At 40.1% G+C, this 19,438-nt stretch overlaps 2 protein-coding genes across 2 annotated transcripts in view; one reads left to right on the top strand and one right to left on the bottom strand.

Annotated features, from left to right (window-relative positions):
• PPM1A (protein phosphatase, Mg2+/Mn2+ dependent 1A) overlaps window positions 1-15,967 on the bottom strand; it is a 40,682-nt gene extending 24,715 nt beyond the window's left edge. Inside the window, exon 1 of the mRNA XM_055538243.1 lies at window positions 15,608-15,967. The gene's annotated coding sequence lies outside the window, so the exon portion shown is untranslated. The remainder of the gene's footprint in view (window positions 1-15,607) is intronic.
• LOC129622120 (translation initiation factor IF-2-like) lies at window positions 6,248-16,068 on the top strand. The gene is made up of 5 exons (XM_055539015.1): window positions 6,248-6,251; window positions 9,064-9,159; window positions 11,196-11,339; window positions 15,276-15,712; window positions 15,793-16,068. The coding sequence occupies exons 1-5, from the start codon at window positions 6,248-6,250 to the stop codon at window positions 16,066-16,068; spliced, it is 957 nt and encodes a 318-aa protein (XP_055394990.1).
• Window positions 16,069-19,438: the final 3,370 nt, after the last annotated feature.

The raw sequence follows: 19,438 nt of genomic DNA, 5'->3' as shown, positions 1-19,438 counted from the left end.
GTGTCAGACTTTATTTTGGGGGTTCCCAAATCACTGCAGATGGTGATTGCAGCCATGAAATCAAAAGATGCTTACTCCTTGGAAGGAAAGTTATGACTAACCTAGACAGCATATTGAAAAGCAGAGACATTACTTTGCCAACAAAGGTCTGTCTAGTCAAGGCTATGGTTTTTCCAGTGATCATGTATGGACGTGAGAGTTGGACTGTGAAGAAAGCTGAGCGCTGAAGATGATGCTTTTGAACTGTGGTGTTGGAGAAGACTCTTGAGAGTCCCATGAACTGCAAGGAGATCCAACCAGTCCATTCTAAAGGAGATCAGTCCTGGGTGTGTTCATTGGAAGGACTGATGTTGAAGCTGAAACTCCAATACTTTGGCCACATGATGCGAAGAGCTGACTCATTTGAAAAGACCCTGATGCTGGGAAAGATTGAGGGTAGGAGGAGAAATGGATGACAGAGGATGAGATGGTTGGATGGCATCACCGACTCGATGGACATGAGTTTGGGTCAACTCCGGGAGTTGGTGATGGACAGGGAGGTCTGGCGTGCTGCGATTCATGGGGTCGCAAAGAGTCGGACACAACTGAGTGACTGAACTGAACTGAACTTACTGAACTTATCTTCATCAGCTGTTTCTTTAAAAAATGTATATATAAAGCATTATAAGCATATTTCTGATAAGGATTTCTATGCTTTATTATAAGCATGTTTCTGATAGAGGATTTTAAACATATCAGCCAAGTGGTCAAGCACAGGTACTAACAGTTCCTATTAGTTTGTGTCCCCTTCCCAGCAAAATTTCCTGCTTCATTACAGGATTTTACTGACTTTAAAGCTATTATATGGGAGTCCAGATCTTTGGGAGGACTGAGTACCCCTAAAATCTCATTAACAATTCTAATTCAACCAGAAGGTCTGCTCTATCAAATCAAGTAAGATTTTCTTTGGCAGTAGCAATTTCTCAATTAGTGCCATTCTCTAGCTAATTCTAAAACTCAGAAGCAGCCCAATAGGGGAGCACTCACAATAGAATGCTGCTTCTTCAATCCAGAAAGCCCAGGGGCACAGTGAGATTTTTATTCTCTGTGGGATTTCTCTAAAGAATAATTCCAAGGTGATAGGAATTTCCCAGTCTGCACAGGTTCAAACTTGAGGATCTTCGAACAACCCAAAAGAAACCTATGACTATGGTTCAAGTTCAACATTTCTATGAAGTTGTGGAAAGAAAATAAGGGCATTATACTTCATCAAAAAATGGATTCATCATTTGTGTTTCACAGACATATGACTAAAATTCAAAATTTAGAACTGAGAATTTCCTATACTTTTCACTTTTCTTATCTTTTAATATAACATTTTTACCTTCTGTTTCTTCCCTCTAGATCTTACTCTCTTCTAAGCAACCTCCAATTTTTTTATTCTTCTGCCCACAAATTCAATCTCCTTGAAAATTTTATACCATTTCTATTCTTGCTCTTTGTCCCTCCCAAGCCTGAGAATCTATCTGTTTTCCCTTTCTTGCTTTTAATTCTTCCTCATTCTTATGTTTATGACAGAGTAAGAAGGCAGGGTACAGGCAAGCCAGCTGCAAAGGAAAATATTTCAATGAATTCATGCAAGTCTGAGTTCATGAGGTAAGAGAGAAATGGCTATCAGATCAACATATTAGGGAAGCTAAGGGGCTACTGAGCAACCCACAGTGAAAAGCACTTCTGGAGGTGAGGACCATGTATTCCCTGAAGTTACTAGTGAAGAGTCTGATTTTTGGTTTACATTTGGATAGTGTTTACAATTATTGAATAATTTGTCCTGGTCATAGAAGGAGGAAACAGTCATTATTTAAGCTATAAAAGGAGGTTAAATTATTTCTAGCTGGCTATCTCATGAGATATACAAGATGTTTATCAAGGCTAGAAATCACTGATCAAAAAGTTATCTGGATCCCATTTGTATGAAATATCCAAACCTACAGGGACAGAAAGGGGATGAGTGATTGATAAGGGCTGGGGGAGAAGAGGATGGGGAGTGACTCTTAACGAAAACCAAGGTTTCTTTTGGGTGTGATGAAAATGTTCTAAAATTAAACTGTGGTAATGGCTGCACGATTCTGTTAATACACTGAAAACTACAGAGTGGTAAACTTCATATGGGTGAGTTTTATGTTATTTTAGTTACATCTTAATAAAGCCATTTAAAAAGACTACTATGATTTTTTACCATATGATCAAGAGATGCAGAAGAAAACTTTTGACAAAATTCAACACCCATTTATGATAAAAACTCTCCAGAAAGTAGGCATAGAGGGGACATACTTCAACATAATAAAGGCCATATATGACAAACCCACAATAAACACCATTCTAAATTGTGAAAAACTGAAAGCATTTCCTCTAAGATCAGGAACAACACAAGGATATCCACTCTCGCCATTATTATTCAACATAGTTTTGGAAGTCCTAGCCATGGCAATCAGAGAAAAGAAATGAAAGGAATCCAAATCGCAAAAGTAGTAGTAAAACTGTCACTGTTTGCACATGATATGATACAATACACAGAAAATCCTAAAGATGCCACCAGAAAACCACTAGAGCGAGCTCATTAGTGAATTTGGTCAAGCTGTAGCACACAAAATTTACCCACAGAAATCTTTTGCATTCCTATATATAATAACAATGAAAGATTAGGAAGAGAAATCTCGTGACTTCCCTGGTGGTATACTGGGTAAGAATCTGCCTGCCAAACAGAGGACATGCGTTCGACCCTGGTCCAGGAAGATTCCACATGACGTGGATCAAGTAAGCCTGTGTGCCACAAGTACTGAGCTTGCACTCTAGAACCCGTGAGTCGCAACTCCTGAACTGCAAACCATAACTACTGAGCCTGTGTGCAGCAACTACTGAAGCCCGTGTGCCTAGAGCCCATGTCCCACAACAAAAGAAGCCTTCACAATGAGAAACCCGCACACTGCAACTAGAGAAAGCCTGTGAGCAGCAACAAAGACCCAGCTCAACCAAAAACAGAATAAATAAATTAAAAAAAAAAGATTTTAAAAAAGGAAAATTAAGGAAACAATCCCATTTATCACTATAACAAAAAGAATAAAATACCAAGGAATAAACCTACATAAGGAGGCAAAAGTCCTAGAAAACTATAAGATACTGATGAATGAAATAAAAAACACAAACAGATGAAGAAATATACCATGTTCTTGGACTAAAAGACTCAATGCTGTGAAAATGACTATACTACCCAAAGCAAACTACAGATTCAGTGCTGCTGCTGCTAAGTCACTTCAGTCGTGTCCAACTCTGTGCGACCCAATGGACGGCAGCTCACCAGGATCCCCCGTCCCTGGGATTCTCCAGGCAAGAACACTGGAGTGGGTTGCCATTTCCTTCTCCAATGCATGAAAGTGAAAAGGGAAAGTGAAGTCGCTCAGTCGTGTCCAACTCTTAGCGACCCCATGGACTGCAGCCTACTAGGCTCCTCCATCCATGGGATTTTCCAGGCAAGAGTACTGGAGTGGGGTGCCATTGCCTTCTCCCCCTTATCACCATACACAAAAATAAATTCAAAATGAATGAAAGACCAAATGTAAGGCTATAAACTATAAAACTCTTAGAGGAAAACATAGAACACTTTGACATAAATCAAAGCAAGATCTTTTTGGACTCACCTCCTAGAGTAATGAAAATACAAAAATAAACAAATGGGACCTAATTAAACAAATGCTTTTGCACAGCAAAAAGGATCATAAGCAAGATGAAAAGACAACCCTCAGAATGGGAGAAAATATTTGCAAATGAAGCAACGGACAAAAGATTAATCTCCAAAATATACAAACAGCTCATGTAGCTCAATATCAAAAAAACAAACTCAGTCCAAAAAACTGGGTGGAAGATCTATATAGACATTTCTCCAAAGATGACATACAGATGGCCAACAAACACATGAAAAGATGCTCAACATCACTAACTATTGTTGTTGTTTAGTTGCCGCGTCATGTCCAATTCTTTGTGACCCCAAGGACGGCAGCGCATCAGGCCTCCCTGTCCCTCACCATCTCCTGAAGTCTTCCCAAGTTCATGCCCATTTTCATCAGTGATGCCATCCAGTCATCTCATCCTCTGATGCCCCCTTCTCCTTCTCCTCTTCACTAAGTATCAGAGCAAAACAAATCAAAACAACAAATGAGGTACCACTTCACATTGGTCAGAATGGCCATCATTAAAAAGTCTACAAACACACACTGGAGAGGGTGTGGAGAGAAGGGAAACTCCTACACAGCTGGTAGGAATGTAAATTGGTACAACCACTATGGAGAACAGTATGGAGGTTTCTCTAAAAACTAAAAACAGAACTACCATATGACCTTGCAATCCCACTCCTAGGCATATACCTAAAGAAAACCATAATTCAGAAAGTTACGTGCACACCGATGTTCACTGCAGCACTATTTACAACAGCCAGGACATAGAAGCGACCTAAAAGTCTCTCAACAGAGGAATGGATAAAGACATAGGCGGGTGGGAGATTGGGCCTGACATACACTCACTACTATGTATAAGACAGATAACTAATGAGAACCTACTGTATAGCACAGTACTCTGTGGTGACCTAAATGGAAAGGAAATCCAAAAAAGAGGGGATATATGCATATATATAGCTGCTTCACTTTGCTGTACAGCAGAAGCTAAACATAGCATTGTAAAGCAACTATACTATTGTAAAGTAATTAGCCTCCAATTAAAATAAATAAATTTTAAAAAAATTAAAGAAAAAATATAATTATAAAAAAAATTTTAAAGAATTACTATGATTTTATATGGCTTTCTGTATATTTTATTTTGTATAAAAAGGTTTAAAAAGATGACATTATTTGTAGCAACATGAAAAAGACTATATTAAATTTTTTTTAGATTAAAAAAGTTATCTGAAAGTTTCTCAGCTGTTCAGTATCTCTTCATCTTACAGCTTCAATATTTACTTCACTCTTTCAACTAAATAATTACTTAACCTCTGTCAACAAACTAAATTTCACCCAAATGAATTCTAATACAAAATATTGTTAATTGAGTTAAATATACCCTAATTTAAAAGTCCAAATTAAAATCTTAAAAATTAAATTTCACAAAGCAAATCAAAGTTGACTAATCAAACCAATGAAAACTAGTCAGATAAAGCTCTTATGCTAAATAGTATTTCCATAAAGCTCATAACACAAGTCATTTAGTACCCAAACTACAGTCAGTTTACACAGATATTAGCAGCAGTTTCAATTTCACAAAGTGTGAGACAGAGCTTGCAACTTTTAATGTTTCCTTCATGTTTCATGATTTTTTAATTTATCACCATCTTCTAGACATGCTATGATGTGAATCACACTCTCCATAAGATACTCTTCTTAAACTTCTACAAAGCTATGTAGAAATTACTATACAATTTTTTAAAGTAAACTTTAGAAGTACACAATTGCCTGAAGAATACCTAAGCTTAATAATCAGTGACTTAGAGGATTTAGTGACTATAAAATTAGATACTGAGCTATTTCTACTAAACATTATAGTATAAGAAAAATATTAAATGATTTAGATGGCATAGAGCTATTTAGTTTTTAAAGTTTCCTAAGACTGTTCTGGTATTCACAATCTCAATTTGCCTCATCTGTTAACCATTTTAAATTTCTCAGTTTTGGGTAACTTGTCTATATATTCAGAAGTGGATTCAATTCCCAGTTTGCTGTTTTTTAATCCTTGCATGTTTGAAGATTCACACACTGGCCCAGAAAACAATAGCTGACTTCCTCAGCCAGTTCATTACTTTTTCGAAGGAAACATGTCTCTTTTGTTCCTAGGTATCAATATTTAGCATTACATAGTGACATCTGATTAATATATGACATCATTATCATGACTTCTCCCTTGTCAACAGCACTAGAAACTGTTTTCTGCCAAGGAAAAGGTATTCTCATAGAAGTTGACCTATAAACAAATTGTATCCTACCATTTCCGTTGTTATTCTACAGAATGCATAGTTCTAATTTACCAGTCAAAAACTTGATTTTCAGATTACTGTTCACTAATGACTTTTAAAGGCTTCTCAACATCATTAGATACACATTCATTACTAAAATGCCACATGAGATATGCTAAAGGAGATAAGAGAAAAGATGTAGTTTTGACTAGAAGCTATAGTCTATACATTCTCTTTCCCTGGGTTATTCATTTGCTCATTCAACATTCGTATATGGGTACATTTTTAAAAAAGACTTTTCTATGTGAGAAGCAAAGTATAAGGAAATTTAAACTCAAAGGATTAATTTCTGGGAGCCAAGTGTGATTTCAGACAAAAATATCTTGAACTTAGTCTGGGAGTTTTACAGTATAAAAGGAACAATCCCATTTGCATTTAAAGAGATCCTTATTCTACTGACTGTAGTACACCAGTACAAGATCACTCTAGATGGCTGACTGGCTGTTAAAGTACTTGCTAACAGTATCAGGAAGTATTTATACAGACAGAGAAAATGAAGATGACAGATATGGAGTAACAGAATTAAATTATGGGTTGACCACAAAACAAAAGCTGCCACTTCTAAGATCTGCCCCTTGATGTCCAAAACAGCCTTAAAGACTCCTGGCAAAGATAATACTCTACTGCTTTATGAAAAGAAGTAGAAAAGTAAAAAGCAGTAGCAAAGCAGTAGCTTTATGAAAAGTGAAAATTCTGTTTACTATCTATTTATATTCTGAAGCATGACAGAATACTGCAAAAATGTTTTCCAACAGTCTGGTTAAGTTTTGCAATTCTGTTTGTAAAACAAAACACACAAAAACATATATACGTTGCCACTCCATGCTTAGCCTCATTGTTAATATTTTCATTACTAAATTTTGTTAACAAAATAAGCAAGCTGCATCTCAAATAGCTGCTGTTGTTATTGAGTCGCTAAGTCATGTCTGACTCTTTTGTGACCCCATGGACTGTAACCTGCCAGGCTCCTCTATCCCTGCAACTTCCCTGGCAAGAATATTGGAGTGGGTTGCCATTTCCTTCTCTAGGGGATCTTCCTGACCCAGGGATTGAACCCACATCTCCTGCTTGGCAGGCGGATTCTTCACTACTGAGCAACCTGGGAAACCTGCATCTCAAATAGACATGCCAAATATGACACAATTTTCTACCACTCATAATGAAAGACAAGGAGCAATGCTAAAAAGCCAAGACATTCAAAGTTGGTAATGAACTATGGTCTTATTCTCTGAGGGAGTACAACAGTTCCTATATAGCATATTTTAAAATTAAATAATTAAGCCACATACAGCATGACTCAAAACAAAACACACAAAAAACCTATTTATCTACATCCCTGCCTGACAAGAGTATTATCACAGATGGACACAAAGCACCAGCCTAAATTTAAACTGGATTATCTGTGACCTATACTGTCTCATAGTCTGCTATATTTCTGGCTCATATTCAATTTTCTTTGTCCTGTGGGTAGGCATGGCAACCTACTCTAGTATTCTTGCCTGGAGAATCCCATGGACAGAGCAGCCTGGCGGGCTATAGTTCACAGGGTCGCAAAGACACGACTGCAGCGACTGAGCACACACGCACATGCTCATCAGAAAATGAGCAGGGAGACTACAAAGAATAAATAATCATATATTGAGCGCATATTTAAAACAAATGAAACCTGGCCCCTGTTTTCAAGGAATTTACCTTTAATAAACCTTATTACAAAATGTTCTATTTATAGTATAATCTCTATTATGAGCCCTTGTGTTTAAGTCTATCTTCTTAAACTAAGAATTTAATTTGAATAAAGGGCTGATGAAATCATTTATGTCAGTGGGTGTCACAGAAGTGAACATGAATTAAATAAGCCATAAGACAAAATTATGTATGACTTGTAGTACTAGTTGTATTATAGCTTTAACTTACAAGTGCTTTTTATATAAAAAATTAAATGGTTGTTTTTGATGAAAAGTTCTAAAGGGAGCTGACATGACGTGATACTGTCGTTTTCAACTCTAGTTTATACTTACACCTCAGATTGTAACTCAATCACAAGATTCACTCTTGTGAATTCACAATTGTCTAAAGTTATTTTCACCAGGAAGCAATGAAACTGCAGTGACACACATATATAATTACTTGAAAAGTCCAAGGACATGTATTTGGCTTCTGTTATTAGCCGTGAAAATGAACCTTTGTCTTAACTTCCTCACCTGTTGATACAAGTAGTAATAGTACAATATCTATCTCATATAGACAGTTATAAAAGATTTAATGAGCTAGTACTTCAAAATGTCTATGATAATAACTGGCATATAAGTGGTCAGTAACATTAGCTCTCATTATTACAAGCTAATGCCAAGGCCAGAAAAAGTTAAGGGGCACACAAAGAATCAAATTCGTGATTCTGGTCTCATTAATATCATGCTCCAATAAATGGATCTAAGCAATCACAGACTCCTTATATACAATTATCCACTCAAAAAAAATCAATAAAGAAAACTGTACTATTTTCTAAATTCTAGAAACAGTTAACAATTTGATAAAGCTTAAGTTTAGCTTAGAGATTTATATGAATACAGACTATTCATATATTAGCCATTTGTTTAAAAGTCAAATTAAAAGTTGATAGTTATTTCCATTTTTACTTATTTAAAAAATATTTTATTTAATTAAAAAATTTTTTTGCTGCACTGGGTCTTCATTGCTTCGGGCTTTTTCTAGTTACTGTTTGCACTGTGCAGGCCTCATTCACTTCAGGGGCTTCTCTAGTCACGAAGCGTGAGCTCTGGGCATCAGGCTCGGTAGCTGCAGCATGTGAACTCAGTAGCTGCCGCCCATGGGCTCTACAGCTTGGGCTCAGTAACCGTGGCACATGGGCTTAGTTGCCCGGCAGCATGTGGGATCTTCCTGAACCCATGTCTCCTGCACTGGTAGGAGGATTCTTAACTACTGGACCACCAGGAAAGTTCCTATCTCCCTTTTTAAACTGATAACATTGTCTAGTTGCTGTGATTCCACAATTCCTTTCTGTTTAAAAGAATGCCTGATTACAATAATTGCAAATATAACTCTGGAAAGGGATGAATGGGATGGCTATGAGTCCTATTTAAACCTCAAAGCCAAAACACAGGAAGGTAAGATGAAATCCTTAGATTCAGAATCAACATAATTTTCTACACTAACATAACAACTCTGACACCGTTCAGATTTGCACAATCTTCATGCAGTTAAAATTGTAGGTTTCGGGAATTCCCTGGTGGTCCAGTGGTTAGGACTCGTCTTTTTTACTGCCAGGGCCCAGGTTTAATCCCTGGCTGGGGAACTAAGATCCTGCAAGCCAAGTAATGTGGCAGGAAAAAATATATATATATAAGCTCAACCAAAATAATATTTAAAAAGAGAGTGAGAAGAGAGTCAGAAATACCTGCCACCAGAAAGCCTTTAACTTCTTCTACTTCTGCTACAGCAATCACACCTACCTCCAGGTAGATTTTGCCTAATAAAAAATACCTGAATGTCCACTATCCACAGGCCCTGTGCCAGGCTTTGGATACAGTAAAGATATTGTATTTTTCCCTTCTGAATTTTATAAGTAAATTGAGCACACAATTATAATTAGAACACAAATACTTCACAGAAAAGTATATGATTAAAGCTGTACAAATAATAGATGATACTATGGAAGTACAAAGAGAGGAGAAATGAAACATTCTGATGATCAGGAAAGGTTTTGTGGGGGAGAAAATACTAGAAATGAGCTTTGATAAAGAAGAAAACAAAAGCTGGTGAAGGAGGGTAAGAATTCTGAACTATTAATTAGCATGAGCAAAGATCCACTGAGAGGGAGAAAGTACAGGGTGTGGTCCAGAGATGGCAAGGGTACCAGTGTGGTTGAAATAGATCAGTCCTGAGTCCAACTATGGAAAGTGTCAAAGCCAAACCAAGAATTCTAAACTTAATTCTAGAGGCAAAAGGAAGTTACTAAATATATTGAGCAGAGAAATAATGTGATGAAAACAGTATTTTAGGAAGAATTTCGTGATGCTTTAATGAATGGAGGAGAGAGATGCAGTACAAGATGTTAATAGGAAAGACAAGTTTTGAAGTATTAAACATGGTTTGGGTATGAATTAATAAGACCTGAACTGTTCCAATACAATTTTTCAATCTTAAATAACCCAGGACCCACATACAAAGCCTAAATGCCTTTTTTGAAGACTATTTTTTTTGTTTCATAAGAAGAACTGAGTTACTTAGAATAATTTATGTCTCTTACTCTCTTTTGCATCTTTTCTGTAGTAATAATCCTCTTGCCCATTTCTAATCATGAACTGTTTCCTTTTTAAAACTCCAACCCATGTCCTCCGTCATTTACTGATCATTCTTGTCTGAACATTCACCTTTGCTTTATTACTTTCTCTTTATTCTCTACTTAACCATCAACTCCCACCTAATTATTAACCTAATTTATCTCCAGCTTCATAGAGTCAAATAAATCTACTCATACGCAACTTTCTTTTCTATTACTTCTTAATTTTTAGTGTACTCATATACAAAGTCTATATGCCCACAACATTTACAACCTCTTCTAAAGTCTCCACTCAGTCTCCTAGTTGGTCTTTCAGGCTCACTGCTAAAGCTATACTCAAAGACCACCCTCTCATACTCCCACTCCCTCATACATATACCCTCTCATACTAAGTTTCTATTCCCCTAAGAATCTCTAGATTTCATATACTCAATAATAGCAGCTACCATTTATTTCTTCACAGTAGAAAACATGTCATGTGCTTTACATGATCATCTCATTTAATCTTCGAGATTACCTAATGACAGAGCTTCCCTGGTAGTCCAGTGGTTAAGAATCTTCCTGACAATGCAGGCGACATGGATTCAGTTCCTGGTCTGGGAAGATCACACATGCTGCAGACACACTACTAAGTCGTGCACCACAACTACTGAGTCACCATGTACTGCAATTACTGAAGCCCATGTGCCTAAAGCCCATGCTCAGCAACACCGAAGCCACCACAAAGAGAAGCTGGAGCACAGAAATGAGAGTAGCCCCTGCTCACCACAACTACAGAATGCCAGCGGACAACAGTGAAGACTCAGCGCAGTGAAACAAAGATTACCTAATGAAAAAGGTTTTTCCGTTTGACTTTGACAGATGAAGAAAACCGAGGCTTAGAAAAATCAAGTAGCTTGCTGAAGATCACCCCAGTAGTAAGTTCCACCATGTTCTCTAGAGCCTTCAATATAGCTCCACTGACTGTATGCACTCAGAAACATTTCCCCAAGTCCTTCATTACAGGTGATCAACTATTTGACAATTAATATTGATTCCATTTCTTAGTCTGAACAATGATAGTTGAACACATAAAACTGTTTATCTCTGTTGACTTTGAAACTTTGGGAATGAAAAAATGATATTAACTTCTTAAATTTCTATGGAATGTTTTAAAAGGGACTCTTGCACTGGAAGACTTATACGACATAAATTTGTAAGCTTTCTTTTAATTCTAGGAATGTGTATCAGAAGCGTAACATTCAGCTTTTCAAATTTTGATTCCTAGGAACAACAAGGATAATCTAACTGGGAAAAGTCTGCTCAGGAGTTTTGTATTTACAGATCTGATTCTGGCACATTACTTACACTCTCTAATCCTACATTTCTTCATCTGCAACACAGAGATAACATTATATGCTTTAGACGGTTCTGGTGAAAATTAAAGCCTCACGCAAATAAATGGTCAATAAATTACAGATTTTATTATTCACTTTCCTATGTATCTAGAAGTAGTTTGGTTTCATAGGATTTTAATTCAAATCATATCAGACATGAAAAAAGTCTAGTGACTTTCAATCCATATCCTAAATATGAATACTACATAAACTAAGAAAATGGAGTCCAAATAAACATATTAAGAAATATAAAAACTGAAACTCCCTTCTTTATCACATTTACTCAACAAATGTTTAAAACATCTCTTAATTTATATTATAAACACAGTATCAACAATCCGTGAACATTAATATTCATTATCTTTCCCTCAGTTTTCTACAAAAATTCTAAAAACTCTTATCACATTTTAGATAAAGGTATACAGAAGCTCACCTCTCTTAATTACTTTCTCTAGCTCCTTCTACCTACCTCAGCAAAAGAAAAGTTAGGTAAAGATACACAGATAGCTAGGACATACAAAAGTCAAAATCATCAAGAAATATATTCTAGAGATTCATAATAAAATATAAAATTATTCCTTGTGCATAAGAGCAAATTAGGCATTGGAAAGAACAAAAGAAAGAATATAGGTAATCAAACTTGTGATTTTGATATTCAGTTCTGTTCAGTTGCTAAGTCGTGTCCAACTGTTTGCAACCCCATGGACTGCAGCATACCAGGCTTCCCTCTCTGTCACCAACTCCTGGAGCTTGCTCAAACTCATGTCCATTGAGTCAGTGATGCCATCCAACCATCTCATTCTCTGTCATCCCCTTCTCCTTCTGGTACAGTTTAACCCAAATTACTTTCATATAACACTAGTTAATAATCCCAAGTCAGAAAATTTCCTGGCTAACAGTGAAATAGAAAATGAAGCAATTCAATCTTTAAAAGTTTGTCACCAACATATGAGATGCAAGACAGAACATATTCTGGAATAAAGTTACTAACCAAGGTACAGGAAGGCACAAACTTTTACCTAGTTGCTTCACAATACCTTTTCCTTCCCCTAAGGTCCATATATTTCACAGGGCCACACCTTGTTTTATCTTCTATTTGACTCTTACAGGACTCCACTTGCACAAATATTCTTAAAGGGATGCCTCCTTCCTCTGATTGGGTAAGGACGGAAAGTAGTCAAGAGGACCACTCAGAGTCAGGTGCCCACGTGTCATTCAGGGGATCATCAAAATATCACCTTACAATTAGTTATTTAATTGTAACTACATGATCACCAACTCACATCTTAAGAGATTAATCCAGCACTCAGGCATGAGCATTTCAGGGATAACAAGTTCCCTATGGATATATGTCAGTCTTTAGTTTTAAATTTCAAAACAAATAAGCATTTGCAGTTAAACCAGAATCAGCTACACATGCTATTAGCCATTCTAATAAAGTCTAAGTGCTATGTAAACACATTCAAAGACTGTATAGGTTTTTTACTAACTGCTTAGCAATATTTACCACGTGAAAATACACTGTACTATAAATTTTTTCAAAAAACCTGCATATTAGAGAACAAATTTTCAAATGAAGGTTTATTAACGAGTCAAGATAAGCAAGGCCCAGCTTGAACTGACAGGAAAACCTGCACAATGTGTTCTTAAAATGCCCTTCACATCAAATTACCAAGGGTCCTGTGCTTGTTCAAACCTGTAGGCTCAACCATCCTTTGTCTCTTGTGGAATCTCCATCTGCCTTCCTCCCAAGAGCTTTTCTAGACTTCTCACTCCCAACAGAAAAATCAGCAAAGGCCACCCATAGGAATATCTTTCCTAAATAACAATCACTGACTTAAAATTCTTTCAAGAAAGACACAACCCTGAAAGAAAATCAGTGCCAGAATGCTGAAACATCTAAGTGCCTGGCACATAACAGGCATTGAGTCAAAGCCTATTAAACACACAATGTTGAGAATAAGAAACATTTGATAATCTACCCCTTTGGCTTTGCTGATGTTTGGAACACAACCACGACCAAACAATTCCTGTCTCCTAGTGCAGTGTTTCTTTCAACAGTTTATACTGTACTTACAGACATCAATTTTGTTCTTCAAACTAAAATATAAACCACTTTTATATGTTAACACACACATCACATGAAAAGAAATTCTGATGACTCAAGTATTCGACCATCTTATTTCTCAAATATATACTGAAGTACTTAGCCAAAGTCTACCAGTCTTAATACACCTCTCCCATAAAATAATTACTTCACTGATGTGAAAAATATCTAGTGATATCTAATCAAAAATGTCTTAACTTCTTATGTGCGGTTCATTATAGTTTCCAAAATGTAGTATAGCTGTACCTTGCAGGTTAAAAGTAATCACCACTTTATGATTGAATGTTTAAACAGATACATGTGAGTTACATATAAGAACAGACCTAAAACATCAAACAAGATTGTGCTTCAAATTGTAAAAAAAAAAACCAAAATCAATCAATAAAATCAAAATAAATAAAATACACTTAACAAAACATGGAGTGGGGTGGGTCACTATTGCCCTAGTCAGTTTCCTAATCTCTAAAGAGTTACAGAACCACAGACTTTGGAAAAGGCCCAATATGTAAAAATATAAAAACATTAAAGTGAAATTGTCCGAGTTAAAGAGCAGGTGGGGAGCACTCCCTGCTGAACTCCTGAGAGTTCTGGCACTCCTAAGGCTCAGAAGAGCACTGTTAAAAATCTCTGATTCTGTTCAGAGTTCTTTGCACCTAAAAAGTGGTTGCGTTTAAAACCCCAACGTGCAAGCTTGAAAAGATTAAACCTTTTCCTTGGAAAAACTTTTTTTAAATTTCTAATTTCCTTTAGTAACGTCAAAATCATCTACTCCGGGAAAACAAAAACCACCTCCCATGGGTTTTTACATCTCCCATACTCTTCCAGTCACTTCTTAAGATGCATTCGGTTTATTACTCCAATCAGAAGAAAATTTAGAGTTGGGAGTGGGGTGGGGGGCGAACAGACTTCCTGGCTTGCACAACTTAAGTATGACCTTTGTGGATTTTTAAGCAAAGCGGTACTTGGGGAAAAAAAACAAAAACAAAAAAACAAAAACAAACCTCAGGTGATGAGATTTTCAAAACATATCTAAAACTGCGGTTGGCAGAGGCTCTCCACAGCCAGCTGTCCTTCAAGAAAATACTTAACATGTACAAGCAGAGCAGAACCACACCTCAACTAAACTCTAGCATCAGGAACTTTTATACGGTTAAAAAGAGAAATCAGTTCGATTTACTTCAATGGATTTGTCCGATGCCTAAATAATGAATGAACTGGAGGCATCACTGACTTGAGTTCTGAAGGAACCTCACTCTCAGCACGGTCTCCATAAAAACCTGAAGCAAATTCCCCCAAATTTAGTGTTTCGAGGCCAAGTCCGGTCCGAATGAAGCCTCCCCCCGCTTCTATCTCTCGGCCTCGCTCCAAGGGTTGGAGCCCAGGCGGGTGGGGGTGGGGGACGGGGCCGGACACCCCCTCCCCGCTCGGTAAAAGTTCCGCCGGCTGCTCTCGGGACAGGCCGGGCCGCGGGCCTCGTCCGCGTTGCCGCTACTAACATCAAGCCGGGCCTCTGCGGCCGAAGGGTCGCGACCCCTCCCCCGGCTGCCGCCACAAGCACCCCGCCCCCGCCTCCCCGCCACCGCCCTCGCGGAGCGTTAACCCCTCGCCGCCCGCCGCCGGGCTCCGGGGAGGAGGCCGGGCCAGGGGGTGGAGTTGTCGCGTCTCCTCCCGGGAGCGCCCGGGCAGACGCCCGGCTTGTTTACAGGCCCCAGGCCCCAGGCCTGGCCACCGCCGCGCAGGCCCACGCCGCCCTCCCTCCCGCCCGCCGTCGGCCCGAGCGTCGCGCTTACCCGGAGCAGCCGCGGACGGGCAAGTCCCTGGTCCGCCGAGGCGGCGGCAGCGACGGCGGCCGGGGAGGGGGCGGGAGGGGGGTCACCGCGGCGGCGGCCGGCCAGGTCAGGCCGGGGAGGGGGCGGAGGAGGGGAGGAGCCGGGCTGCGTCCGGGCCCCCGGCTCTCGGCGCCCTCGCGGCTCAGATCATCCGGGCGTTGGAGCGAGAGGCGGAGAGCGGGTCCGGGAGGAGGAAGAGCCGAAGAGTCATAGCTTTCGCGCCCCACCTGCCTGGCGCCCCCCACCCCCCCTCCCCAACCACCGGTTCCCGAGCTGCAGCCGCCGAAGCACCCGAAGCTGCAAGCAGGGCGGGCGCCGAGACCACAGCTCCCTCCCTCCCGCGCGCGCTCCCGCCCCTAGCGCCGCCGCCGCCGCCTCGAGCGCGTCCCCGCGCAGGCGCGCTCTCGACGGCGCCGTGCTGACCCTCCCCCACGCTTCCGACTGCCCCGCCCCGCCCCACCCCTCCCCGTCGGCTCAGCCCTAGCTACAGATGCGGCGCGGTGGAGCAGCTGGAGAGACCCGGATGTCGTTGGGCAGGAACCGCAGCGCCGGGCGGCAAGCGGGCGGGGGGAAGGGGAGGGGGGGGCGGGCGCAGATGACGTCACTGCCCTACCCGGTATCTTTCGCCGCAGTCGGCTTGTTACCCCAGCCTCAGACCGAGGCTTAAGGGAGCATCGCGAATCCCGGATAGGAACCGGAACCGGGGCCTTAATCCCCCCGGCGCTGGGTTGGACGGAGTGTGCGATTGTTAGGAGCCCCAGGAATCGAGATGCCCTCCAAGCCTGGCAGTCTGCCGACGGGAACTCGGACGCTCCCCAGGGGCATCCCGGCCTCCCGGCGCGGCGCTACCATCTGTCTGCAAATACACAAACCGCTCTCTGCTTAGGCGCAGTCCACAGAAGCCGGAGGACAACCCCGTGCTTTCGACTTCTCTCGGGCACGATCGCGGCCTGGTCGAGGCCTGGCTGCTGCTGCTCAAAAGTTAACTCGGTGTCAGGCCGCCGCCAGACCCCCTCCTCTAAGGCTCCACGCCTCCAGAGCCACCCTACCCCCAGGGACCCTTGGAGACACTCGCAGGTACCCCAGCCACACACCTCGCATCTCGAAGGGCAACTACCCGTACACCGTACTGCCACCCACCCACATGCGAGTGCAACTGATACACACACGAGGCACATGCTCTGAGTTTCTGGCCGGTTTCCAGTCTGTAGCTCGTAAGGTTCCACATTGTATTTATTTGCACTTGTTAGACAGTCACGTGATTCTGTCACTGAGGACTTACAACGACCTCCAGTGAGGTTAAAGAAACGAAAGATTTTTCAAATTCCGGAAGACAATAAAAATGTAACAGCTGCTTATATTAAGAGTTGGAGATCTGCTAAACCTAGTTGAAACTGAACATTTAGGTGACCAAAATCCAGCTCAGCTAGCTAGACCACGGAAAACCGGACCCACGCTGTTTGCAGACGCGGGGGATAGAATGACAAACCCTAGGCGGCCAATGAATCAGAACTGAGGAGCAGTATATCACCAGCAGGATCTCCTATTGGCTGGGGTGTCCTTCCTTTCTCTTGTCAGAAACTTAACCTGTTTGGAGATTTGACCTACACCACATTTGCAGGAACAGAAGTTTAAAGATCTGCGATTTAAATTTTTTTAAAGATTTGAGACTTTAAAAAAGATAGATTTGAGATCTGAGATTTAAAAAGATGCTCTGGTAAATACAAAGAAAAACTAAACACTTCATTATTAGAGGCAGGTACTTTAAAAAGTACAACTGAAAATATTATCCAAATAGTGTTCTGGTGGATAAGAAGGTAAATTTGTGATGGGGACTCTCTATTTTATCCCAGGAGCTTGTACCCTACTTTGTATCTCCTAAAATACAAGTGCTTAGTTTGTATCTCCTAAAACCACTTTGTTGCTCCAACTCTTAGATCAAAAGCAACCCATTTATTCTGACCCTGTCATTTAGCTTAGGCTTCCCTGGTGGCTCAGCTGGTAAGAATCCTCCTGCAAAGCCAGAGACCTGGGTTCTATCCCTGAGTTGGGAAGATCTCCTGGAGAAAGGAACGGATACCCACTCCAGTATTCTGGCCTGAAGAATTCCATGGACTTAACAGTCATAAAGAGTCAGACACGACTGAGTGACTTTCACATAAAGTGAAGTGAAGTCGCTCAGTCGTGCCTGACTCTTAGCGACCCCATGGACAGTAGCCTGCACCAAGCTCCCTCTGTCCAAGGGATTTTTCCAGGCAAGAGTACTGGAATGGGTTGCCGTTGTGGCTCAGCTGGTAAAGAATCAGCCTGCAATATGGGAGACCTGGGTTCTATCCCTGGGTTGGGAAGATCCCCTGGAGAAGGGAAAGGCTACCCACTCCAGTACCTGCCCTGGAGAATTCCATGGGCTGTATAGTCCATGGGGTTGCAAAGAGTCAGACATGACTGAGTGACTTTCACATAGCTGCTGTAAAAGCTGTCTGGAGTTTTTTCAACATTTTTGGGAAGATTCTGTTCCTTTCACTTTCAGGTCTGGGACCTAATAACAGTATCAAACAATATCACCCAAAGATCACTGGCAGGCCACTTCTTCAAGGAACTTCAGTGTTATTCTACCAAGTATCTTTGGGGTTAGAATTTCTTAGAGTAAGATGAAGATCATTTCCAGGTATACAAAGTAAAAATAAAGTTCACTTATATATTTGGTCCCAGTATTATCTGAGGACATATTTCCTAATTAACTCTCCCCACATTTGCTAAAAGAAAATAGAAGGAAATTAGATCAAATATCTTTGAAATTCTACCTAATTGGAATCCATAATGCTTCAGGCATGGATTGCTAACATCCATGCTAACATCCACATGCTCACAGCATGATTGGCATGCTAGTGGACTCATTACCATTCTAAAATGGAAAGCCCATGTGCCTACCCCTATTTGGAGCACCCTTAGAAAACAAATTTTCTTATTCATAAGACAGAACCTGGGTCACCAGTGGCACTATTGGACTAGAAAGAGCTCGAAGGTCTTGCCTGTCATTCTGCTTCCTTCTGTTAGGCTTCCACATCTTTCTTCTCTCTGTTCTACACTTACAGAAGAATCTGAGTCAATTATAACAGAAGAGGTAGAAAAATAGGAAATATGAGCATAAATAATTTTTTAAGGAGTCTGTAGTGTACCATAGACTGCCATTTAAGCTGCACCTTCCCACTATTTCTTATTTCCGAGTACAGTTTGCAGGAACATTCAGGTATTGAAGGTATTCATGAGGAAACTCATAGGTTGTAAGATTAACAGTTTAGAATTTGGAAGAAAGATATCTTAATACTATCTAAATAAATGTTTAGATGTGCTTGATGTTAAATGTTAAATGTGCTTGATATAATAGCCTCTTCCTTATTTTTAATGTTATACTACATTTTATATTCCCTAAATATTCCCTAAATATTATGCTAAGGGCAAACAAAATTAAACTATTAGAAGAGGGGAAAGTGACATTGAAAAAAGAAGGTTAAAATTTTCTTCTCTTTTCAACTACAAGGCTTTGCTTGGGCCTCCTACACACATTTGGGATGTTCATAGTCAGTTTTGGCAAAACATCAGTGAGAATATATTGCCATAATTGTACTTCGGTAATTTTTACAGGTATATTGTAAAACTGTTCTACTCTGCTTCAGAAATCTGTTTGTATTTCAGTTACTAAAGAGGAAGGTGATTTTCTGAAAGGTTAGTTTTCAAGTCCTGGATTTAACTGTGTGCCATTAGACTACTAACTGAGAGGCTTGGGGATGA

This window comes from Bubalus kerabau, chromosome 10 (genome assembly GCF_029407905.1).
Source record: "Bubalus kerabau isolate K-KA32 ecotype Philippines breed swamp buffalo chromosome 10, PCC_UOA_SB_1v2, whole genome shotgun sequence".
Lineage (NCBI taxonomy): Eukaryota > Metazoa > Chordata > Mammalia > Artiodactyla > Bovidae > Bubalus > Bubalus kerabau.
Note: the sequence above shows the minus strand (reverse complement) of the source record. Positions and strands in the feature narration are given on the sequence as shown.

What these genes read in the sequence shown, in the direction of transcription:
- LOC129622120 (XM_055539015.1), top strand. An exon ending in CAAAGCCAAAACACAGGAAG is followed by an intron (nt 9,160 to 11,195) that starts GTAAGATGAAAT and finishes TGACTTTGACAG; the next exon opens with ATGAAGAAAACCGAGGCTTA. An exon ending in CCCCAAGTCCTTCATTACAG is followed by an intron (nt 11,340 to 15,275) that starts GTGATCAACTAT and finishes CTCTCGGGACAG; the next exon opens with GCCGGGCCGCGGGCCTCGTC.